Source organism: Sapajus apella, unplaced genomic scaffold, assembly GCF_009761245.1.
Source record: "Sapajus apella isolate SASKATOON/1434 unplaced genomic scaffold, GSC_monkey_1.0 scaffold10, whole genome shotgun sequence".
Lineage (NCBI taxonomy): Eukaryota > Metazoa > Chordata > Mammalia > Primates > Cebidae > Sapajus > Sapajus apella.
The window spans coordinates 21,582,725-21,607,393 of record NW_022436950.1 but is presented as its reverse complement, the minus strand read 5'-3'; the positions used below and the strand labels follow the sequence as shown (position 1 = coordinate 21,607,393).

General features: G+C 54.0%; 1 protein-coding gene and 2 long non-coding RNA genes across 12 annotated transcripts in view; 2 read left to right on the top strand and 1 right to left on the bottom strand.

The window, feature by feature from the left end:
- Nucleotides 1-24,669, bottom strand: part of TNS1 (tensin 1) — a 204,574-nt gene that overhangs the window by 178,271 nt on the left and 1,634 nt on the right. For 9 of the 10 annotated variants that reach the window (XM_032278268.1, XM_032278266.1, XM_032278265.1 and 6 more), the window contains 2 exons: nucleotides 13,500-13,614; nucleotides 1,492-1,529 (listed from right to left, as the gene is read on the bottom strand). In XM_032278268.1, coding sequence (XP_032134159.1) covers nucleotides 1,492-1,529; nucleotides 13,500-13,614 — 153 coding nt within the window. Of the gene's footprint in view, nucleotides 1-1,491; nucleotides 1,530-13,499; nucleotides 13,615-24,669 lie in introns of those variants that run through there. The other variant, XM_032278280.1, reaches the window with a different exon arrangement.
- LOC116551805 lies at nucleotides 1,378-4,840 on the top strand. Its single transcript, XR_004269068.1, has 2 exons — nucleotides 1,378-1,571; nucleotides 4,123-4,840. It is a non-coding gene; the product is annotated as an uncharacterized LOC116551805 (long non-coding RNA).
- Nucleotides 8,195-21,008, top strand: LOC116551806. The gene is made up of 3 exons (XR_004269069.1): nucleotides 8,195-8,491; nucleotides 9,558-9,657; nucleotides 20,495-21,008. It is a non-coding gene; the product is annotated as an uncharacterized LOC116551806 (long non-coding RNA).

Here is a 24,669-nt window from a genome sequence, read left to right as displayed (position 1 = left end):
AAGCAGAAACTTACTTTCCCCATCCAGGAAAGAAAAGGCCGAGGGTGGCCCCAGGAAAGCAGAGGACAAGCGAAGGCAGAAAACTCTACATGGACGTACCTGCTGCAAGCCCGGTCCTCGGCACCTCTGCAAAGGGAGCATTCCGAGCTGGAGTCTACAGATGGAGATGCCCTCCAGCAAGGTGTATGCTTGGCTTAAGTCAAGTCTCTTTGGAGGAAGAGTCCTCCCAGATCTGCCTGACTCATCAGCACCCCTTCCCCAAGGTAACACTTGGAACTCCAAGCTCCCAGTAACTGAGCATCAATCATGACACTTTTGAGCATGTACCCTGTGCCAGGCGCTGGGCTGGGCACTTCACACACATTAGCTCATTGAATCCTCATAACAACTTAATGAGCGAGGCTTATTCCCATATCCTTGTGGATGAAGCAGAGGCTCAGACAGGTACAAAACTTGCCCAAGGTCACCAGCTAATGAGAAGCAAAGTGTGGGATGCACCAGATACGGATCCTCAACTGCTGAATGAATGCTCCTTTTGGAAGCATCTTCTCCTTCTACTACCTGAATATCTTGAAAAGTCAAGTGTGAAGAGCAAACGTAGGGGGTGAACAGGCAGGGAGCGGTACAAGCAACAATGGGAGAAGGTGCAGACATTGGCTGCAAGTGAGAGGCAAGGAATGCCATTTTCACCCCCAGGCAGAGCTGAGGCCATTGGACAGAACCATTTCCTTCCCAAACTCATAATCCGTCTTGGTGTCAATCCCCCACCCCGTTATTCCAAGAAGCTGATATATGACTTCTGGATTCAAACCTCAGAGGATACATCAGGGCTGAGCCAGCCTGGCCAACTAGGGCCCAGCAATCCCTCTGGTCTTCTTGACTCAGTTTCCCTCTCCCACCAGGCCCAGCCTCGAAATACTCATGGGGAAACTGAGGACCAAAAGGAGACCTGGCCAATCAAGAGGGAGACACAGTCTCAGAGGGTTCCAGACCAGCCGATCCTGACCTCCGATCTCATTCTCCACTTACTCCACCACCCACTTCTCTCGCCCTCAGGGTCCCGTGGCTGTGGTCACAGGTTTTCTAGGTTGGCCGAATTGGGCCAAGCGGGGCTCTGGGCGGTCCGGGGTAATTGAAATGGATCCCCTCCCCCTTCGCCTCTACCCCTTGAGAACTAGCAGAAACACCTTCAAAGGCCGCTCCCTCGGAGCTCGGTCCCCACCAGCCACCCCCAGTGACCGCCCAGATCGCGCGCTGCGCCCCCCACCCGTATCCCCCCACTCCCCAGTCCGCCCCGCCCCCGGCCCCGGGCCTTCGCCTTCACCTTGACCTGCGCCCGCTCCCAGGCCCAGGCGCTTTGCATAAACAAAGCGAGGAGGAGGGACGCCCCGGGCACCGCCCCCGTCCCGCCGGCGCCCCCCGCTCCAGTCCCGGACCCCGAGCCAGGCCTGTCCCAAGTCCTCCCGGGCCCGCCCGCCCGTGGCCCCTTACCTTGGCCTGGCATTTCCGATGACAGGAGAAGCTGCAGACTGCAAGAGAGCGAGACACAGAAAGAAAGTTTTAGCCGCGAGGTATGAAATGGAAACTCCGCGAAATCTCCTCCCACCCCAGCCCGCAATCCGCGCTCGTGAGAGAAGGAGGGAAGGAGGGACGGAGGGAAGGAGAGAGGGAGAGAGGGAGGGGACGGAGGGGAGCGGCTGCTGGGCCTGGGGGGCGGGAGCGTCCGGGACTGCGGACCCGCTGCCCGGGAGGCGCCGGGCCCCCAGCACGAGCCCCTCCGGGTGTGGGAAGGTGGAGGGAGCAGGGGGGTCGCCCACTGGACCCCTGCCAGGGGCAGAGGTAGCCCGGACCCAGGGCCCATGCCAGCCGCACCAAGTAATAAGGAGGGCCTTCTCCCTTTACACACACACCAGGCAGGCAGACGACATCGAAAACCACAATCACACTTACTGTGCCCCAGAGACAGAGACACACAGACCCAATTCAGAGTCCAGGAGACAGCCCACGCACATACACATTACACCCACACACACACTCACCCAGAACCACTCCCACCCATCAACACAGTCATCCTCGGGCACACACAGAGCCTCACACAGATTCATCCACGAAGACCCCTGACCTGGGGCACAAACACGCACAATTCTGTGGGACACCCTCAGATACAGCCTGACACAGATTTGTGGACACAGACGCGTGAACAGATGCTCACACAAACTTCTTGTACATGACTTGAAGCACACACGCGCGCGCACGCACACACACACACACACACACACACACAAACACACACACAGGACTTGCTCTTCCTCCCATTACCAGAAGCTGGAATCAAATTTCCTATCAGGTTCCCAAAGCCTGGAATTTCACCAGCCCTGCCGCCCCGCCCCCCAGGGCTCTGGGACTCCACCAAGGGATTTGGTGACCTCCCCACAGATCTCATGAGTGGATGAGGAGTCTCCTGAGCTGTTTGCACGGCTTTGGGTCTTGTTGGCTGCCCAGGACCTGCTAAGGCTGGGGAGTTAGGAACTCTGGTTAGAGAACTGGGGAGAGGGAGGTAGGAGAGTGCCCTGACTCCAAATCCTCTACAGCCACAGCCCAGAGCCACAGCCATCCGCCCCCTTCTCCTGGATCTACTACCCTCCACCTCCTTCCAGCTTTGAACCAACCTGATTCTCAGTAGAGTGCAGAAAGGGAGGTTGAGGCACAGGTGAAGGCCTGGAGCACCCCAAAGAGGCTCCAGGGTTCCCCACACTAAGGCTTCTAGTTTATCTGAGGCAGAAGGGGCTGGGAATGGGAAACGGGGAGAAACTGGGAGACACACTGGGTGGTGCCTGAAAAGGGACCTTGGCCACTGACCCCAGCATGGGATCTTCTTCTCTCAGAACCTAGTCCTGGCCCAGCCCAGGCCTGTGACTCACCGGTACTGAGCAAGGCTTTCCTGACCCCACCAGCCACCCAGCCCAGCTCAGGGGCATCTCCACCCTGGCCACAGTAGGACATACTCCCCGCTCAGCCACGCCAGTGTTACCCAACTCTGAACCTTCTGCTCCTCCCTGTCCCTCAGCACCCCCGCCAGCCAGGGGAGCAACTCCCTCCCTTCCCAAAATTGTCCCCTCTTGGACACCAGCAGCCTCCCCTGCCCCACCCCATCCGAATGAGGAAACTTCCCCTTTTTGGGTCTGACAGGGTGTGCTCTTTCCAGTAGGGGACCTGACTCTCTCTCTCTCTCTCTCTCTCTCATACAGACACACACACACACACACACACACACAGAGACAGACAGAGAGAGAGAGAGAGACACTGGTACACAGGAGAGACTTAATAAATGTTTGCTAAGTTGGATCTGTCTGAAGACCTCCCCTGGGGTTTACGTGCACCCCATTTAGTTGTGTCCCCCCACTCTCAGATCGTTCCTGAGCTGTAGGATCGTTCCTGAACATCTCATGTTCAACCAAAAAAGCATCCCTAAGCAACCACTTTCGGCCTCCAACCCCAGTCTAGACATGAGGGACACAATGGGGGCCGGGATGCCACCTCCCTCCAGCAGGCTCCACACTCTGACACTTCCCAGAGTGCCTCAGGGCCTTGGCACTTGCTGTGTCAGCTGCCTGGAACACTCCCCGTCACCCCAGCACCCCATCGTTCCCTGGGCCAAATCCTTCTCATCCCTTGGGAATCCACCCAAAGTCATTTCCTCAAAGAGGTCTCCTCTGACCACTTAAATTGGAGTCATTTTCCAATTATTCTTTCTCAGCACCCCAGTTATTTCCTGGTTACCTTCTGAAGTCGCCCTGGGTAGCTTCTCTCTAGTCTATCTCCCCACACTGTACTCAGGAGGGCAGGGAGCATGGCTGTGTCTTTCACACCAGACCCCCAGCAGCTAGGACAGTGTCTCCTTCAGGCCCACAAGACCACACAGCATCTTTGTGCACACTAGAAGGCTGAGGCCATCCTCTGGGAGACCAGCCCGATGGACACACAGCCATGCGTAGTAAGTTGAGCTCATGCAGTGTCTTTGTGGAAATGGTGAGAAGGTGCCCTTTCTCCAAGCAGATCAGCCCTGTGCCAAGACGCATGGCTTGGTAGGCAAAGGGTGGGCTGACTCCTGTGCTCTCTCAGGTAGGCACCCTTGGCAGCGCTTGGCCTACATGACCATACAGGGCAGCCCTGCCGGTCACACAGCGGGCAGACACTCAGCAAATGCCCTCAAGTGGGGGGCAAGTGGAGAAATCATCAGGCAATTGCAGTATGCTATGCTGAGTGCTTCCTGCACACTGGAATGCAGAAAGCTTGTCCTTGGCAGCTCTACAAAGGGGAGCGAAGGAAGACCACCCCCACCCCAGTTCCCAGCCCAGAAGACAAAAGCTTAGCAAACCGAAAGCAAGTGGCAGATGCCAAGCAGGACAGGCTTGGCCAAGCCCCCATGAATGGATTTTGACATCTGCAGAAGTATCCGCCTCCAACCCGAAGGAGGCCCGCTTGCTGAGTCTCCTCCAGGGAAGCCCCCTTTGCATGCCTGGCCACCTTTCTCACATCTCCTTCCAAGGGGCAGAATGTCCTCCCAACTTGCATCATGTCTGCTGTCCTCTCAAGTTTGGGCCTGCCGATCTGCTGGCCTCTCACTCTCAGAATGATGAAATACTCCATATACTACAGAAAAGGAAACTGTGGCAGCCAGCCTCTTGGGTAGCTGCCAGTGTTTCTTGCCTCTGCTACTCATGCCCTTCTGGAGTCCCCTCCCACACTAAATAGGGCTGATTCATGTAATCAATCAGATACTATAGAAATGACAGTGTGTGACTTCTGAGGCTAAGCTATAAAAGACACTTTGACTTCAGCCTTGTCGTGGATCACTCACTCTACGGGAAGCCAGTGACCATGTGATGAGACTCCCAAGCAGCCCTACGGAGAGGGCCATGTGGTGAGGGGCTGAGGCCTCCTGCCAACAGCCAGCCCCAGCTTGACAGCATTAAGTGAGCCATATGGGAAGTGGCTCCTCCAGCCCCAGTCAGGCCTTCAGATGAATACGGCCCCAGTGACATTTTGACCGCACCTTCATAAGACACTCTGAGCCAGAACCACCCAGCCAAGTCACTCATGAATTCCTGAGCCATGGAAGCCATGTGAAATAATAGTTTTGTATTTGTTTTCTTTTTTTGAGACACGGTCTTGCCCTACTCTGCCCCCAAGGCTGGAGTGCAATGACATGATCTGAGTTTACTGCAGTCTCCATCTACCAGGCTCAAGTGATCCTCCCCCCTCAGTCTCCCAAGCAGCTGGGACTACAGGCATATGCCACCATGCCTGGCTAATTTTTGCATTTTTTGTAGAGAGGGCGTTTTGCTATTTGTCCAGGCTGGTCTCAAACTCCTGAGCTCAAGTGATCCTCCTGCCTGTGTTTCCAAAAGTCTTAAGATTACAAGAGTGAGCCATGGTACCCAGCCTGTATGTATGTATATACAGTGTTTTTTTTTTTTTTTTTTTTTTGAGATGAAGCCTCTCTCTGTCGCCCAGGCTGGAGTGCAGTAGCATGACCTCAGCTCACTGCAACCTCTGCTTCCCAGGTTCAAGCATTTCTCCTGCCTCAGCCTCCTGAGTAGCTGGAACTACAGCACACGCCACCACGCCCAGCTAATTTTTGTATTTTTTGTAGAGACGGGGTTTTACCATGTTGGTCAGGCTGGTCTTGAATTCCTGACCTCGTGATCTGCTCGCCTCAACCTCCCAAAGTGCTTGGATTACGGGCGTGAGCCACCAGGCCTGGCCCATCTGTATTTATTTTAAACCACTAAGCCTGGGAGTAATTTTTCTATGCTGTACAAAATCACTGCAATAAAAAAAATTATGCAGTGATTTCACACTGGATACTGAAATCAGAGCACAAGACCCATCAGAACGCAAAAGCCAAAGGCAGCAGATGCTGGGAACCGAGGCAGAAGACCCATCAGAACGCAAAAGCCAAAGGCAGCAGATGCTGGGAACCGAGGCAGAGGCCATCTCCTGGGTCCTACCTTGCTCCTTGGTGCCTGCACACCCCTCTCTTTCATTCCTTCCTTACTTCCCTTCCCCTACCCAGTAGTGAGCCGTTGTGTTCCAGAAAGTAACTCCTAAGAGGCTAAGGTATTCTGCAACAGCCCAACTAAGACACCCTCCGCCACCACTGCCACCCGCCTCTTCCTCCCTTCAACCAAGAAAGGGGAAAAACCCAGCTTCCAACCCTGGGAACATCAGACACTGCTGGGGAGAAGCCAGTCTGTGAGCAACAGGGATGCTCTCTCCCCAGGGACCATTTCTCATCAGAGGGATGGGGACACGCAGGGAGGAGCAAGAGCAGGAAGCCCCAGCCTTCCCCTCTCCTTCATCCTCCCCAGATATGCCTGTCAGGATGGGCCCCACCTGAGCAAACCATGGCCTCTCAGCTCCTACAGAAGGCCCCACAATTACAAGCCCACCCATGCGCCCTCCTGAGCCAGTGTCCGACCGGAGTCCAGCTGGAGCTTCATGGAGCGCCAGGAGCCCCATCTCTGCCCACAGTGTCAGCACTGCCCCCGCGCGACAGGTCCCAGTGGTGGCCTGATAGGGAGCACAGAGCTCCTTAGTGGGAAGGGACCCTTGGATTATTCTGTTGGGGTGAAAAACTGCACCCCCAGCCCTTGGCCCCAGCTCCCGCCCAGCTGGGCTGCCGGTACTCTGTCCTGGGGTTGCTTCCTGCCTCTCAGGAACACAGGAAGCCAACATTGTTGGGATCAAAATGGCCTTTTCCTCCTGGACTCGAGTCGGAAAATGAGCACATAGCCTCGGTGTGCACCTGACCCCGGCGATAACCACTCACATGCCCAGTCCGGCCTCAGCTCCTTCCCTGGCCGGCACAGAGGCACAGGCCCAGCCGCCCACCTGCTCACTGGCCACTCAGACTGCCCTGCCGGTTCATCTCCAGGGCCAGGGCTGGAGGCATGCAGTCGTTAATGTAATGAGTCAACTTGTTTAGGCCACGGTACCTAGCTATTTGGTGAAACATTATTCTGGATGTTTCTGAGAAAGTTGGTTGGTTTTATTTTTTAGATGAGATTCACATTTAAATCAGTACTTTGAATAAAGCACATGACCCTCCATAATGAGGGTGGACCTCATCCAACCAGTTGAAGGCTTTAATAAAGAAGGCCCTCCTCTCCAGCACATGGGCAGGAGCACCCCACCTGCCAACCTATCCTGCAGATTGAACCTGCCACGGCTCCACAATCACGTGAGACAATTCCTTAAATAAACCTCTTTTTTTCTACACACATCCTGTTGGTTCTGTTTCTGCAGAGAACCGTGACTGACACAAGGTGTCTCGGGGGATGGTCAGGGGACATGGTGTGGCTCTGAAGTAAGAACAGGAAGAAACCTTCCAGATCAAACTTGTCCAACCCGCAGCCCGCGAGCCACATGTAGCCAAGTTCGGCTTTGAATGCAGCCCAACACAAATTCATAAACTTTCTTAAAACATTATGAGATTTTTTTTTGTAAGGCAGGGGGGTATGTGAAATGGTTTCTTATATGCACCCAACTCTTTCTTCTTTCTATTCTTTCTTTTTGAGACAGGGTCTCAATCTGTCACCCAGGCTGGAGAGCAGTGGTGTGCTCACGGCTCACTGCAGCCTCGACCTCCTCAGGCTCAAGTGATCCTCCCACCTCAGCCTCTGGAGTAGCCGGGACTACAGGTGTGCACCACCACACCCAGCTATTTTACTTTTTTATTTTGTGTAAAGATGGGGTCCTGCTATGTTGCCCAGGCTGGTATCGAATTCCTGGGCTCAAGTGGTTCTCGTGCCTCAACCTTCCACCCCACCCCCACCGGCCGAGACGGAGTCTTGCTCTGTTGCCCAGGCTGGAGTGCAGTGGCGCGATCTCAACTCACTGCAAGCTCTGCCTCCCCGGTTCAAGCAATTCTCCTCCCTCAGCCTCCCGAGTAGCTGGGATTATAGGTGCTCACCACCACACCCAGCTAAGTTTTTTGTATCTCTAAGTAGAGAAGGGGTTTCACCATGTTGGCCAGGCTGGTCTCGAACTCCTGACCTCATGATCCGCCCACATCGGCCTCCCAAAGTGCTGGAATTACAGGTGTGAACCACCGCACCTGGCCCCATTATGAGATTTTTTTTTTTTTGCAAGTTTTTTTTTTAGCTCATTAGCTATGGTTATTGTTAGTGTACTTTATGTGTGACCCAAGACAATTCTTCCTTTCCCATGTGGCCCAGGGAAGCCAAAAGATTAGGCCCCCCCTTTCTAAATCATCCCATCCAGTGATGTTCAAACTTTTCTTTTTACAGCCAAATTCCTCCCGCAGATGGGCTCTGACGTGGAACCACAATGACGCTGGTTAAAATTCACTGAATGCTTGCTATATGTCAGGCTCTGTTTGGAGCCCAGCACCTCTACATATATCATCTCATTTAATCCCACAGTGACCTCATGAGGGAGGTACTGCTGTTTGTCCATCTTAAAGGTAAGGAAACTGAGGCTTAGAGGGGTAGGCAATCAACCCAAGTTCTCACGAGTAAGGGTCAGGTGGGGATCTGAATGAGGACATCTAAGTCAAGGGCAGGATCACCACATCATCCTACCTCCTGATGCATTTGACTCCTAAAACCAGAGCTGCTCTGACTGAGGTGGGAAAGGGTCCCAGAGCCCTGACCCTTTTAGACTCCCTTGGCTTTCATCTCTTATCCTCTTTGGCCCCTAAAGCTCCTCCAAAAACCTTACAGCTCCTTCAGAACACAGTTTACAGCCTCTGATCTAGTCCCACCTCCTCGTTTAGAGAAAAGGGAAGGCTAGACCCAGAGAGGTTAGGCCTCTCCCCTGAGGTCACACAGCCAGGAGGTATTAACAGCAAGCCAGGGCTAGAAACTAGGGTCTTTCCACCCTACCAGGCTGCCTCTGGTGGCTCCAAGGGGGTCCTCGGACACAGGGCAGAAGCTGGGTTCCCCAGTGACATAACAGGGGGAAAGATTTCCTAGAAACAAGGTTTCCCCAAATCCAACTGGTGCCGGCTTCTGCGTAGGCTTGTCCCGTTAAAGGACGGATCGTCTTTCCAGATGCATCCTGCCCTAAGAAAACTATAGGTGACTGTCCCCACTTCCAGGCTGACCAGAGCCACTGAGAAGGGAAGTTGTCCGAGTCTGGGCCCCGATCAGGCCCAGATGGCAGCCCTCGGACTGCTGAGCTGCCATCCTGGTCTTTTCCTGTGGGTTTCAGCCTGGTAGGAGGTACAGCCCTTGAGCAAAGCTCTGAGTCCACACAGCCTCCCTCTGGGGCCCCCAGTGCACATGGACTCCCATAGAGCACTTCCCTAGGGACCTGTGCGAAACCCACTATTTGGACTGAGGAACTCCTACACATCCCTCAAGACCCAGCCTGCACATGTCTTCCCTGCTGAAGCCTGACAAGAACGTCTCTACTGAGTCAGAGACGGCCTTGCACACACACACACATACACACAGGCACACATACATGCACCTGTGTCAGATTTGGCACCATGCTCCATGATTGTCTGACTGTGTCTGTCTTCTCAGGTAAGGGGCTGGCTCTCGGCACCAAGACCCAGCACAGCATTCGACCCAGAGGACAGCTCAGTTCGTGATTGCCAGATGGCTGCACAGAGGCACGGAGGAGGTGAGCAGCAGCCTGCATGGGGAGGGGGGGTGCTATCCTGCCTCTGCAGACCCCAGCCAGGGAGTTTTCCAGGCCCTCCCACTGTCAAGGCCCCAGCAAGTGTTCTTGGTTTAGCCTCCTTCATCATAGATGAGGCAACTAAGCCTGAGCTATTAACTGACTTGTCCAGGATCACCGAGGCTGTGAGATGCAGGGCCAGAAGTAGAGCCAGGGCTAGTAACTGCGCCTCTGCATCTAATTTCCTGCCATTGTCTCGTCTGTGTCTGTATCTTTCACACGGAGCCTTCATCCCTTGCATGAGAACCCATCTTCCAGGCACACACAGAACCTCAAGGCTCCTCACAGCAACCCCCCAGAGACTCAAGATAGGGTTCATATGCAGGAGTTCACAGGAGCTCACAGATCTGGCGGAACCCCTCTGTCTGTTCATCCATGACGCCCACTCGTCCCCCGCCTTAGTTTCTTATCTGCCTTCTTCTCTGAGTCTTCCAGAACCAGGGCCAGACCCCAGGTTCCCTTCATCTCTTTCCTACCGACTTCGGCCATATGACATCAAATGGGAAATGCAAGAGGGAGGGGAACAGAAGAGCCGCCTAAGCTCTTCTGTTCCAGGCAACCAGGGGAAGACGGGCCAAACACCCCAGTGTCTCTAGAGCTAAAAGAGCTTCCTCCCTGCCCCCTGCCTGCAGCAGAAGTTTCTTCAATGTTGCAAGTCCCATGGAGACTGGGAATCTAGGGCCTTGACATCCATGCACCACCCCACCCCACCCACCACCCCTGAGCCATGAATCAAGAGACTTGCCATGCTGTAGCCAAGATTTGAAGGCTGAGAACAGAGCAAACCCATTGAGTCGGGCTCAGCGAACAGACATGAGCTGGAGCTTGGTCCACATGTGCCCCCTCAGCCAGGGAACCACATCGAGTGGCCCTGGATGGGTGGGTGAATGGATGAATGAGGGGACCTAGCCACCTCATGCCATCGTGAGCTCCTGGCTCCAAAGCACAGACAGTTGCTTCACCCCTCTATCTCCCACCAGTGAACCCAATGGCCCCCGTCCCCTTGCTGAGGCTGCACACGTGGCCTATGGAGCCAGGAGTGTTCCTCTTCTCTCTATCCTCTGTGGCCCAGTCCTGACACCTGCTGGTCCTGCTACTGAGTAGCCCTGGCTTTCTTCCCACCAACTCCCCACCCTCCAGGGCCCAGCCAGAGCTGCCAAACCAGTCTAGCCACCTGCCATCCCCTCCAGTCCACACCAGCAGGGCCAGGCTGAGATCTAAGTGAAACCGGGGCCATGTCTTGCTCACCCTGGGGACCTTCTGTTCACCTGGGGTCAAATCCTCTCAACCCAAGCCCTCAGGCCAGGTTGGCTGGGGAACCTAGAACCGTGGAATGTGGGAGCCACCAGAGACTCTCTGGGGCCAAAGACCTGCCCAGGGTCACGCAGCGAATGTCTGCAGGATTTCTTTCTGCCCCCACCTCCAGGATGCCTCCTGTCACCCTATTGGGAGTCCCTGGGATGACGGGAAGACACTGGGGCAAGAGAGAACTATGGGGAAGGGCCAGAGGCTAATTTATGCATTCTCACAGTGCAAGGCAGGGTGGGGGGCTGTTACACAACATGCAAAACTTTACCCCTAGCAATTCTTCTGTGACATCCCTTCCCACCCGGCTCCAACCCTAAACCGCCGGCAAGTCCCAGCCAGACCTCTTGGGAGGAGGGTGACACCACGTGGCTGATTTTGGTATTGCAAACATCCCGGTTGGCTCCCTAAACTCATGCTGGGGGTTCCAAATGTTCAGTTAAGCACATGAACCTCTGCCCTGCGCCCATAGCAGGCCTTGCCTGGAATGCCCTCCACACACACACACAGACGCACGCGCACGCGCGCGCACACACACGCGCGCACACACCCATGCACACACGCACACACATCCTTTCAACCATCCACTCCCCCCCAGTACCCAGCTGAAACACCTTACTCCCCTGAGAGCACACATCCTGAAAACCCCACTCGGGCCTCACTCCTGGGTGCCTTGGCAAGAGACGTCACCACTCTCAGCCTCAGTTTCCTCCTTTGTAAAATAGGGATGACACCAGCACCTTTTGGGGGGTGTGAACATCAGATGAGGTCATGCATGTGAGCACTTGGTATGCAGTAAGTGCTTTCAGAACTGTTCAGTGGGCTCGAGGCCAGCCTCCCAGCCTGGTGGGCCTTCGACATGGAGGGAGGGGTGAGAGAGAGAGGCCACGTAGAGAAAGCCACATGAGCAGAGGCTCCAGGCAAAAAGGACATGGCCCGCTTGGCATATTTGGCATGCCCAACATACTGAGGAGCCATGTGAGGTGCCAGTGGTTTGAACCATGGAATCAGGAGCAGAGGAACATGGGCGGAGAGCTGGGCAAAGGCTGAACCCACCAGGCCTGGCAGCCGGGGAAGAGGTCTGTGCTGTCTCAAGGATTGTGAGGGAACTCAGAGGCTTTAAGCCAGGAGCTGACATCACTGGATTTATGTTTTTAAGTCCCACTGGAAGCTGGTGTGGAGGGTGGATTGCAGAGAATGGATCAGGAGACAGGAGAAGGTAAAGGTGAGTCAGTTGCCCACAGGAGAGATGACGGCAGTGGAATTGGGAGGGGATGATGCCAAGAAGCTTGGGGACCCCAGCAGGCCTTGGGAGGCCCTACAGTTGATGAGATGGGGGGTGAAGGAGAGGGAGGCATCGGATGGGGCAACGGGGTGAGTGAAGGTGTCAGCCATGATGTTGGGTGCAGGGACCTCCTGCTGATTTCACTGTGTGATCTGGGATAAAACAACAACTTTTCAGGCAACTGTGACACTCAAGCCCCAGGCCATTCTGGGAGCTGATGAAAATAGTGATTAAAAGTCTGGTAGCCAACAGGTCCTCCACTGAGTCTGACTTGGGGCCTCTTAAAGTGGCCTCTAAGCTGCCACAGAAGAGGGCTGCGGTGTGCCTTTGCAGAAATCCCAGTGCCAAGCACATGCCACCCACAGAACTTCCACACACCAACCACATCCCATCCACACACCGCAAAACATGTCACCACGTGACCTCCTCCATGCACCTTCCACAAACCCTGCACACAGAGTCTACATACAGACCACATGCCATCCACACATCAACCACACACCCTCAGCACACGTCATCCACATGCCAGCCACACACTCTCAGCACACACCATCCACACGCCATCCACACACCAACCACACATACTCAGCACACATCATCCACACACCATCCACACACCCTAAGCACACAACTTCCACACACCAGCCTCACACTCTCAGCACACATCATCCRCACGCCATCCACACACCCTCAGCACACAATATCCACACATCATCCACACGCCATCCACACACCAACCACACACCCTCAGCACACATCATCCACACACCATCCACACGCCAGCCACACACCCTCAGCACACAATATCCACACACCATCCCCACACCAACCACACACCCTCAGCAGAACCTCCACATGCCATCACATACTGATCATGCGTCTTCCACATGCCATTCATGTGCCATTCGTATACCTTCTTCATTGTACTCAGGTGACATTCATATACCTTTTTCATGCCATTCATCCTCACACAAGCTGCATGCCATTTCCATGCCTCCCACCACCTGCCATGCCCACCACACCCACCCACATGCTTTTCATCTGGTGAGCTCCGCATCCTCCACCAGACGAGAACAAGGCATCAGGTTGGGACCCCAAGGCTATGTGCACAGCAGAGTCCCAGCCTGGCCCAGGCCCGGCCATCTCATTCCCCTGCTGGGCCCTCCCATCCCCCATGGCCCAGCCAGCTACTCACCTTTGCAGGTGCAGCCTTGATGTGTGATGACCTGACGGCAGATCCCACAGGGCTTCACCTTCTTGAAGGTCTTCACCTTGAAGTGGTGGGTCTTGGGGGCCTCCAGATCCTCTGGCTGTGGGAGGAGAGGCACAGTCAGCCCTGGGCAGAAGGCTGGGGTCCTGGGGAAGGAGTCTAGGGGCCTGGAGAGAGATAGACAGGGACTGGGAAAAAGATGGCAAGAGCCCTTCAGGGCCCAGAGGAGGGAGGAGGGACCAGGGACAGAGAAAGGTATGGGGGTGACAGGACGTTCACCCCAGACTCAGGTGGGGCCCGTAGCCTGAGTCCAGACAGCAGCTGGAGAGCCCAGCTCCTGGGACCTGCAGCCCCCGCATGGCTTCCCACCCTGGCTTTCTTTTGATTTATCATGAAGGCATGGCTCACACATAGCAGACTGCACCAGCTTGAAACGTATTGCTCGATACAACGTTCCACACATCCACCCCACAGAGCCACATCCCGGAAAACTCCCTCATGACCCCTCCCAGTCAGTGTCTCCCCGCCCGAGGTTCATGCCACTGTGGCTTCCATCACCAAAGAGTCATGATGCCAGATTTTGGAACTTCCTCGAGGTGGAATTATGCAATGCGTAGTCTTGCATTCCGCCTCCTTCACACACCACGAATCTGAGGTCCCCTCGGATGGCTGTATCCCGCACAGCTCCTCCTTCGTCCCTCCTGTGTGCCGTTTCATTGTGTGGACACAGCAGGTTTATTTGTCCGCTCTACTGCTGATGGGCCTTCGCTCCTCTAAACCATGGTCCCACAATGCCATTTCCCCTCATTCTTTCCCCATTACACCATCCCCTGGCCCAGACAGGAAGCCTTCTTCCGTCTTTATTTTCAGTTCTCTGCATTATGAAAATACAGAGAACAAGGCATCAGGCTGGGACCCCAAGGATATGTGCACAGCAGAGTCCCAGCCTGGGACTAAAACTATCCCTTTCTAAACCACCACCTCATGCATGAGCAGCAGGCTGGCGGCCCAAGCCTCCCTCTGAGCCTGACTTACCATAAAGCCCTGGGTCAGTACCTCTTCACCGCCACCACAGGCCTCAGTTGCTCTCTCTGGATGGCACCACATCCCTGGAGCTCTGGCAGTCTGTCCTTTGAAACCACATCTGGGAAGATGCTCTAAGATGCAAAGTCCTGCACAGACCCTGCCTACCTTGCGGGCCCCATCAGGGTAGTGCCCCTATCCAGAGGACTCCCCAGGACAAGCATCCCCTGCCCCAGGCATTCAACCTGGGGTCTAGCCTGATTCCCTTCCCAGCTGCAGCAGGATGGGGGCAGGACACGGACACCAGCAGCTCCCTCTCTCCCGCCTCCCAAGCACAGACCTCTCTGACACCCCTCCACACACACACGTGCGCACACACAGAGACACGATCCCAGTCCTGCGGTGTGCGTAGCCAGTGGAACAAGGTCCACTCTTTCCTGTTCCCTTCCTTACACCTGCTCCAGAGCCCCCTGGGTCTGAGATAGGGGCCGGAGAGGGGAACTGTGAGTTCACAGGAGGTAGAGTGGCAGTGTCCCACACACAAGCCCGAGTGTCTAGGACTCCTATCTGAAGACACTGCAGAGGCGAGTCCTGGGTGACAGAGACTAAGCCATAGAAACACAGAGAGAAAAGCAGACAAAATGAGACTGAGTCAGAGGCAGAAACCCAGAGAGGCAAAAGCATAGAGACAGAGGGGCCGAGAGAAAGAGAGAGAAAAGGACAGGGGAGAGGGAGGGGCACAGGAAGCAGACAGGACAGAGGAGCAACAGAGAGACAGAGAAGAAAGACCAAGATAAAGGCAAACAGAGAGAGTGAGAGATGAAACAGAGACACGCAGAAACTAACAAGGGGGTCAGGGGATCAAAGAGAGACAGAAGGACACAGGAGCTCCCAAAGGCCAAATCCAGGAAGATCGGAGCATCAGGATACATGATGATAGGAATGGCTTCAATGCATCCACACTGACAATCAGAAATGCAGTCATCACCACATAATGACAGTGATCCCACAAGCTTATGATACTGTAGTTTTACTGTCCCTTTTCTACATTTAGATATGCTTAGATATGCAAATATCATGTGTTACGGTTCTCAGCCTACAGCATTCAGTATGGTGACATGCTGTGCAGGGTTTGAGCCCAGGAATTACAGACTATACCATCCAGTAGCATAGGTGTGCAGTAGGCTGCACCATCTGGGCATATATAAGTACTCCCTATGGTGTTTGCACAATGTCAAAATCCCCTAACAATACATCTCTCAGAATGTGTCCCCATGGTTAAGTTTAGTCAGTTACAACTCATGACTGTAAATAAACTGAAAGTTTGATAAGGCACAAGATATTTACATCTCCAAGCACCCCCACACACATCATACTTAGAAATTACATAGAGGAAGAAAGTAACTTTACCTGGCTTCCTCCACTTTAATCAAGTGATCATAGTTATCATCCCTCCAATGGTAATGGGGTGACGAGGCCAAGCTCCAAGCAGGGGTGCACTGAGCACGACACCGCTTCCACGGTATCCCTGCCAGAAAGCCTCAATCCGACTCTAATCATGAGGAAACACCAGGCCAACCCAAACTAAGGGACAGCCCACAAATTAAATGTCTTGGAATCTGCAGAAGTGACAAGGTCATGAAAAATCAAGGAACGGCTGAGGAGCTTTCCAGATTGAAGACAGCAAAAAGACCTGGCAACCAAGAGTAACGGCCGTTTCGGAACCAAGTTCCGTTGATGCCTATGAGGACGTCACTGGGACAACTGGCAGGACTTCCCTGGGTCTGGATTGGATGGTAGTAAAGTGTCCATGTCAGTTTCCTGATTTTGATAGCTGGGTTAGTCAGGTAAGAGAGTCCTTGTAGAAAAATCAGGAAAGTATTTAAGGGTGGTGGGGCATCATGTCAGCAACTTACTCTCAGAGTTCTAGAGGGGGCAAATATCATTTGCACTGTATTTTCTGAAGTTGGTTGGAAATGCAGAGACAAGGCCAGGCGCGGTGGCTCACGCCTGTAATCCCAGCACTTTGGGAGGCCAAGGTGGGCGGATCACGAGGTCAAGATATTGAGACCATCCTGGCCAACATGGTGAAACCCCGTCTCTACTAAAAATACAAAAATTAGCCGGGTGTGGTGGCGCATGCCTGTGGTCCCAGCTACTCGGGAGGCTGAGGCGGAAGAATCACTTGAACCCAGGAGGCGGAGGTTGCAGTGAGTCAGGATTGTGCCACTGCACTCCAGCCTGGTGACAGAGCAAGACTCCATCTCAGAAAAAAAAAAAGAGAGAGAAGCCCGGGCCAGAGGTGAGGGCAGTGCAGGGTGGGAAGCCAGAGCCCAGCAGTGCCCCCTTGTGGTCAGGGAGGCCTCTGCAGGATAGCTCAACCAGCCATGTCCTGGGTGCTGATATTCCTGGCTGGGTTCTAGGAGCTTTGGCTGGGAGTGGGGTGAGGGTGGGGCAGGCTATTGCCCATCTCTGGGCCTCACTCTGTGGCCCCCATCCCACTAGGAGGGGCGGGTAAGTCCCTTTCATTCACCTGTCTCACCTCCCCTGGTTTCCATCTCAGGCCTGGACTCGGGGGCCTTCCCTTAGATCTCTGCCACAAACATTCCATGGAGGGGCCCTGGTCAGTGTGAACTGCAGCAGTCCAGGCCTGGGCCTGGGGGAGGTGCAGAGAAGGCACCTGGGGTTCCATTTAAGTGCTTCTGGGGGAGGCAGACAGGAAACCCTAAAGCCAGCTCTCCCAGTCCAACTCTTGGCCCACCCCATTAAGTCAAGCAAAGCTGCCCACTGCAGCTTACCCAGCAAACTTCCCTCCCCAAGCTGCATTTCCAGCCCTTTCCCCAAAGCCTAGGGATACAGGCCTTCTTCCCAAAGCACAGTTGGGGCAGCAGAGTCTCCCAGAAGAGAATCCTTGCAGCCCAGTGACCCCATGGGCGGCACGTGCAGCCTTCCAGACAGGCTTCTCCCAGGGGCCCCAGTTGCGCCTGCCCTGTGGGCCCAGCCACAGGAGATCTCTCCTTGCTGGGGCCTGGAAGGCAGGGACAGGGCTTCAGGTTCATCTCTGCCCTTGCTCAGGCCTCTCTAAGCAGCCCCAGGGCATGCCCGAGCGCACTCCTGACCCTCAGCCCTACTGGGTCCTGGCTCTGGCTAAGGAAGCACTGGAGTGTGGGGACCTGCCTTCTAGACGTGGCCTTGAGAATACCAGTGACCCTTCCTGAGCTTCACAGTCCCCAAATGAAAATGAGGAGTTTGGACCAGACAGTCTGAGTGTAGAGAGAGGAGGAAATGACACAACAGTCCCTTTGGGGTAAAGGGACTGAAAGTGATGGGGGTGGGACTTGCAGATGATTCAGAGTGGAATGAATGAGGAGACATTCCCCTCCAAGGAGAGGCTGTGAAACTCTGGTGGGAGCGAGGGACTAGCTCTGCCACCTCCAGCCAAGCGGCCCCAGCCTCTGCTGGCATCCGCTTAATTCCACTGTAAAACAGGGGCACTGAGGTGATCTTGTTAAGAGTCATCCCATAGGTTTGATGTCCCGGGATGCTAGAGGAGAAAGTCTAGGGCCGGTGAGCCTCCTATCCTCACGTATCTGAAGGAACAGTCATTGTAAGTAAGGACCAGACATCATCTGTGAAGTTCAGAAGGCAAACCAAAACCAGTGGGCAGGCACTGCAAGAAGGCATCAGGAGACCCAGTGGGAAAAAGGAACCTCTCAACAAGCAGATGCTAAAATATGGGCTGAGAGGAAGAGCTGGGTGCCCGGTACCCCGCCGGTTGTTATGCAGGTACAGGCAGAGTATATAAACAAGCCCCATAAAGTCTGAAGTGGTGCTCAAGGGCAATGTCTTGTTATGACAATGATCATTATTTTTCCTGACAAGTGGCAGACAGCCTCACGGAGCACACCTGGGCCCTTCCTTTGCTGGCTCCAAAGGAACCTACCTGGGGGAACTCAGAGGCAGAAGGAGACACAGCCACAGCAGGGAGCTGCCTGGTCTCTCCACAGCTCCCTCCATCCCTTCCCCCAGCCTCTCTCAAGAGCCCGGGCCCAAAAAAGGGGAAGGGGTCCAGCCTCTAAGTCCTTCTCCTCCCTCCAAGCCCAGAGCTCTAGCCCCCACCCTGCAACAAGCCCACCCAGCATCAGAGGGCTTTCGTGACCCTCCGGGCTTCCTCTCCCTTCCCTCCCTCCATGCAGCCCAGCCTTCCTGCCTGGGCCGCCCAGCCAGAGGGGTGTGGCACATCTGGCTTGGACAGCCTTGGCGAGAGTCCTTGGCCCTGGGGTGGGGAAAGCTGTTTGCTGGTTCCTCCCTGCCCCGTGGGGGCAGAGCAGCAGTGCGGGTTGGGTGGTGATGAAAGGGGGCTATAGACCCTGGGGTCCCCAGCTCCTGAGCTCCTCCTATGAAACTGCCTCAGCACTGCTTCGCATGAGCCTTCCTGTGGCCAGAAAGCCCTGGATGATGTAGGGAGAGGGCTGGAGTCTGTAAGCCAGGGAAAGGGGCCACCACACACAGGCCTAGGGCAGACCTGGGAGACAACTCCCGTCACCTCGCTCAGCCTCCTGGCCATCCACTGCCCCGTGCCCCCTCACCCTTAGGCTGGGAGGTCTGGTGGGCAACCAGCCGTCGTGTCTGTGCGGAAGGCTCGAATCCCCAGTGTGGCTATAAGCTGGCTTCTGGGAGTCCCATGGGCACCTCGAATTCCAGATTCCTCCAACCCCGCTTCACACACACAAGCCCCCCACCCCCAGGCCCTAGCCACGCTCTTGGCCTGACCATGTTGCTGGTCGCCCCGGGTGGAAAGCTCTGAGTCACGCTCAACTCCTCCCTGCACCCCCACCCCCATCTCGGCAGCTGCCAGATCCTGTGGAGTTTGCCACCTAAACACTCGTCCTTCTGTGCTTTGTAACCCTACTGCCTTTGCCCTGGATGAGGCCTTGGCACTTCTGCCCAGGGCTGTTGCAGCAGCCTCCTGGGCCCTGACATTAGGCTGCTCCCACCCAAAGCACCTACACAGCCTCTCAGGATCACAACTACAGCTCTGTAGGGTCTGGCACCTCCATCACCCCAAATGCTGCCATGGCTTCCCAGGTGTCCGGGATAAACCCTGCCCTCCCTGGAGCCAGCAGGAGGAGAAGTATTGGTTCCTACCCAGTCCATGGTCCCAGTTCCAATCCCCAAGATCCACTTCCCGGCTCCCTGCCCTGTGTCCACTCAGGCTGTTCCGTGCTCCCCACCCACCCACCAACCCCTGCACCTCAGAACCTCTGCCCAGAATGCCCTTCCTCCCCTCTTTGCCTGTCCAGCTTCTAGGCATCTTCAAGGGCCTGATTCAAACCTCATCCCCTCAGTGGGGTTCTTCCCAGATACCCCTGGACCTGTGTCAGAATCCATTTCCCCACCCTCTATCCCCTCATTTTATTTTGAAAAGTGCAAAAGCTTCGGAAAACATGAACACGTATGTGCCCTTCCCGTATGACCACACTCAGAAATTCGGCATCAATACAATCCTATTTTCTAATACAGAACTTCTACTGCCCCAAGAATGCCCACGAGAGCGGCACTTTGTTTTCGTTCTTATTTTGGATTCAGGACATAATCAGGATCCTGAACTGCCTTTAGTGGCTGTGTCTCTCATCCTTTAACTGAGACACCTTATCTATCTCTCATTTTTCTTTTCTGATACTGACATTTTTAAAGGTTTCAGGCCAGTTGTTTTGCAGAATGCCCCTCAATTTGGTTTGATCATTTTCTCGTACGTCAGTGCAGGCTAAGATTCTGGAGAGGAACATTATTACCTCGGTGTCCCCTGCTTTTCCCAGCCGCTCTTTCTTTGAGCCTCACCGCAGTACTTGTGCAGTCTAACAGCCCCTGCGCTTGTTAGCTGGGCAAGGTGCTTAACTTGCTCTGCCTCACTCTACACATCTGTTAAATGGACTAATGACAGTCACCTCCCACAGGCCATTGTGAGGATGAAATGAGATCATGGTGCATGGTGAGGCCTCAGCAGCGCTGAACAGCGATTCCTGTTGTCTTTTCTGTGGGCATCAGACTACCCACCAGGCAGACATGTCAGCGCACCCATCAGCTCTGTGTCCTCTGTGTCCAGCACAAGTCTGAAGAATCACATGGGTGAAGCTACTGCCTGGCCTCTGTTTTCTGTAGCAAAATTACACCCCATTCCCACAGACCTGCCCTCAGAAGAGAGAGAATGTGGAGCCACCCTCGTCACCAGGCAAGACAGCAGGTGACCCGGTGCTGTCATCTTCTGGCTGAGAAGATGCTCCTGGTCTCCAAGCACTGGGAACCTCCAAGGAGGGCAGACAGTGACATTTTCCCAGCGCTTCCCAGGCCACTGCCCAAGAGCCTTTAGCTCCTGACCCAGTTTCCCAAGTGAAATGAGTTCTCTCTCCTCAGAGAAAAATGGAAAAAAAGAAAAAACGAAAAGCAAAAGAAAAATAAATTAGTTCTCTCCATCGGTATCTGTCTCTCCCTCCCTCTCTCTCTCTTCCTCTCTCTCTCTCTCTCCCTCTTCTCTCTCTCTCTCTCTCTCTCTGATCCTTCTTAATGCAGGTTGCCCACATTTCTGAGCATCAAGCCCATTTTCTGCATCAAGAAAAATCGTGTCCTGGCTTGGAAGGGCTCAGAGATGGGGCTAGTCTGAGGCCACATCAGTGGGGCCAGGCGCCCTGGTGAGGGATTGGCATGGTTTTCCTCATTTAATCCTCACAACGACGCCCTATGGTGGGTTGAGGAACTTGCCCACGCCCCTACCTGCATGTCCTGAGCAACTTCCTCACCTAGGCCATGCTGGAACAGAGATTCAAATGCAAGCCTGTCCAAGGCAGGGTCCCAAGCACCTACCTACTGCACTAACCATCAGCTCGGCCACGTCTGCCGACAGCTGCCTGTCTGTGGCAACCTTGGGGAACCCTGACAGCTGTATCATCAGTGGCTGGTCCCCTCTCTGAAAGATCATCTACTGGCTCATTTCTCTTTGTCTTACCCAGCCTCAATTGTTTTCACTTCCTGCACTTGGATTTCTGAATTCTCCAATTTGTCTTCATTATTCTATTTTATTTTATTTTACTTTCTGACAGGGCCTTGCTCTGTTGCCCAGGCTGGAGTGCAGTGGTACAATCAAAGCTCTCTGCAGCCCTGACCTCCTGGGCTCAAGTGATCCTTCCACCTCAGCCTCCAAGTAGCTGGGACTACCAGTGCACACCACCATGCCTAGCTAATTTATTTATTTTTACTAGAGACATGGACTGACGATGCTGCCCAGACTGGCCTCGAACTTCTAGGCTCAGGCAATCCTCCTGCCTCAGCCTCCCAAAGTGCTGGGATCACAGGTGTGACTACTGCACCTGGTCAGATTCGTCTTTGGTTTAAAATTCACCTCCCAGGGAGTCTTCCTGACACCTTCTCCCCCAAGTCCAGGTTAGGTCCCCCCTTACATCGCCCAGTGTTTCCCTCTTGGTAACACCCACCCTGCTTTTAATCACGTGCCTGATATGTGTAAGCAGCTTGAAGAGAGCAGGCCCTCCATAATAATCTGTGAAAAGGATAGAAAGGTGCTTGGGGGCGGGCGTGGTTAGAAAGCCAAATGACAGGATGCTCCTTCATCACACGACCTCCCCAACACCATGCCCTGTCCCTGGGCTGCTCGCCATGGTCCTCTTTGCTCACTTAGGGCTCACATGTCATTCTTAGGGCTCGATTCTCACAGACCCCACATTCCCTGCCCCAAAGCATTCCCAGAATGGAGAACCCTGGCAGAGGATGCAGCAGATAGGATTCGAGCCTCCACTCTGACTTGCTGGGTGGCTTTGACAATGTGCCATCCTACAAGAAGCACTAACATTTATTGAGCTCTTATATGGGAGAGACACTTCTCTAAATGTATGTGTGGATTAGCCCATTCAAAACAGATCAACCCTATAGGTAGGTGGGAAAACCAAAGCACAGAGATGTGAAGCTGTTTGCCTACCATCACACAGATGCCGAGTGACCAGCCCAGGATCCAGCCCAGACACTGCACTCAGCCAGCATGCTCCACTTCCGTTCAACACTGCAGGAGAAAAGTGCAGTGCTGCTCCCCAGTTTTGTGCCTCTCACATCACTTTGAAAAACTTTGCAAAAGGGGAGTCTTCTTTCAGACCCTGACGAATCTCACACAGCCCAGCCTACCTCCCAAACCCACAGTCAGGAGGCCCTTACAGGTCAACCGAACTAGAGAGAGCAAGTTCAGGACCAAAGAGTCAAATTGGGGTCCACATGGCAGGAATTGCTCACAAGGGATCCAGGGCTCATGAGGACCCTCTGTCGAGAATGTGTGCTTAGCCCCGGGCAGGACACCAACTCCAGGAAACAGAACACATCACTGTCTGCAGCTGGATGTAGCCTTAAAGAATAGTATCCAAGTTCCAGAGAGGTCCAGAAATGCTGTGTGAACAGCTTGAGACCACTAAGCTTGCTCAGAGCAGGACCAAGGCTGCGCTTGAACCCCAGCCCCCACCTGGTGGCTCTTTCAGCCTCACCCTAAGCCCTTCCCAGCTCCTGGGGACAGAGCAAGCCCCTCTGGAAGGAAGGACCTGCACCTCTAACTCCACCAGTACAACACCAAAAAGCCTCAATTGCTAGGCATGCAATTATTTTCTAAATAAACGGTACTTGAATATGTATAGCAAATCAGAGCACTTGATGAGAAAATCCAGTTATTCATAATAAATAGCTCTGCTCCTTGGCTAATAAAGTGATTTTTATTCCTAGAGCTTGTTAAAACTATGCACTACAGATATATTACGTCTTGGATGGTACGATTGCAGCTTTCCTCAGACAGGAACATGTGAATCGAGACACAAGCACTCACTCTAGGCACAAGACCTCTCTCTTACAGCTTCTGCCTCCGTTATCCTCCCTGAGGCCACAGACCCAGCCAGTTCCTGGCCTCAGAGTAGCTGGTCATAGTCCCTGGGCAGTCAGGAGACACAGTCCAAGGACACAGTCCTGCCCCATGACACCCTTCCCAGGGAGATCCTCCCCCAGCATCAGATCTGGGATACAGAAGATCCCAAGAACCAGGCTGGAGCCTGTGGAGTGGGAAGGGGGCCAGCCTTTGCTGAGCACCTACTATATGCCTACATACCTGATCTTTTGACATCTATTGTCTCTTTCCCCACCCCAGCCATACAAGGAGTATATTATTCTCCCCACTTTGCAGATCAGGAAACTGAGGCTCATGAAGGGAACTGCTTTACCAAGGCTGCCCATCCAGTAAATATGGAAATAGGATTTGAGCCTAGTCATGTCTTTCCAATCCCTACTGCCCCAGACTCTGGCCCACCATGGCCATGGGCATCACAGCCAGCCAAACCAGGACAGAGACTAGGAGAGGAGAGGAAAAGGAGCCGGGGAGACGCATAGGCTATTCTAGCCTTAAAGACACTCAAGGCCGGGTGCAGTGGCTCATGCCTATGATCCCAGTACTTTGGGAGGCTGAGATGGGCAGATCACTTGAGGTCAGGACTTCAAGGCTAGTCTGGCCAACTTGAATACGTAATAGCAAATGGGAGCAGTTGATGAGAAAATCAAGTTATGCATAATAAATAGCTCTGCTCCTTGGCTAATAAAGTGATTTTTATTCCTAGAGCTTGTTAAAACTATGCTAGTTTAATGCTAGTATTTGTAGAGATGAAACCCCATCTCTACTAAAAATTCACAAGTTAGCTGGGCATGGTGGCGCACACCTGTAGTCCCAGGTACTTAGGAGGCTGAGGTAGGAGAACTGCTTAAATCTGAGAGGTGGAGGTTACAGTGAGCCGAGATCCTGCCAGTGCACTCCAGCCTGGGTAACAGAGCAAGACTGCATCCCAATTTAAAAAAAAAGAAGAAGGAGAAGAAAGAAAAATAAAGACACTCACGGAGGCAGCACCCACACCTGCCTTGTGCCCAGACTCCTCCTCCTACTCTCGGGGAGGGTATAACACCCATAGGGCACTCTACCTGCCAGGCACTGCCCTGGATACTTGGATACAAAATCTCATCCCCACCTCTCTGCAACCCTCATTTCACCCATGGGAAAAGCAGAGGTTCACAGGGCTGAGGTGCTTTTCCCAAGACCGCTCAGCTGAAG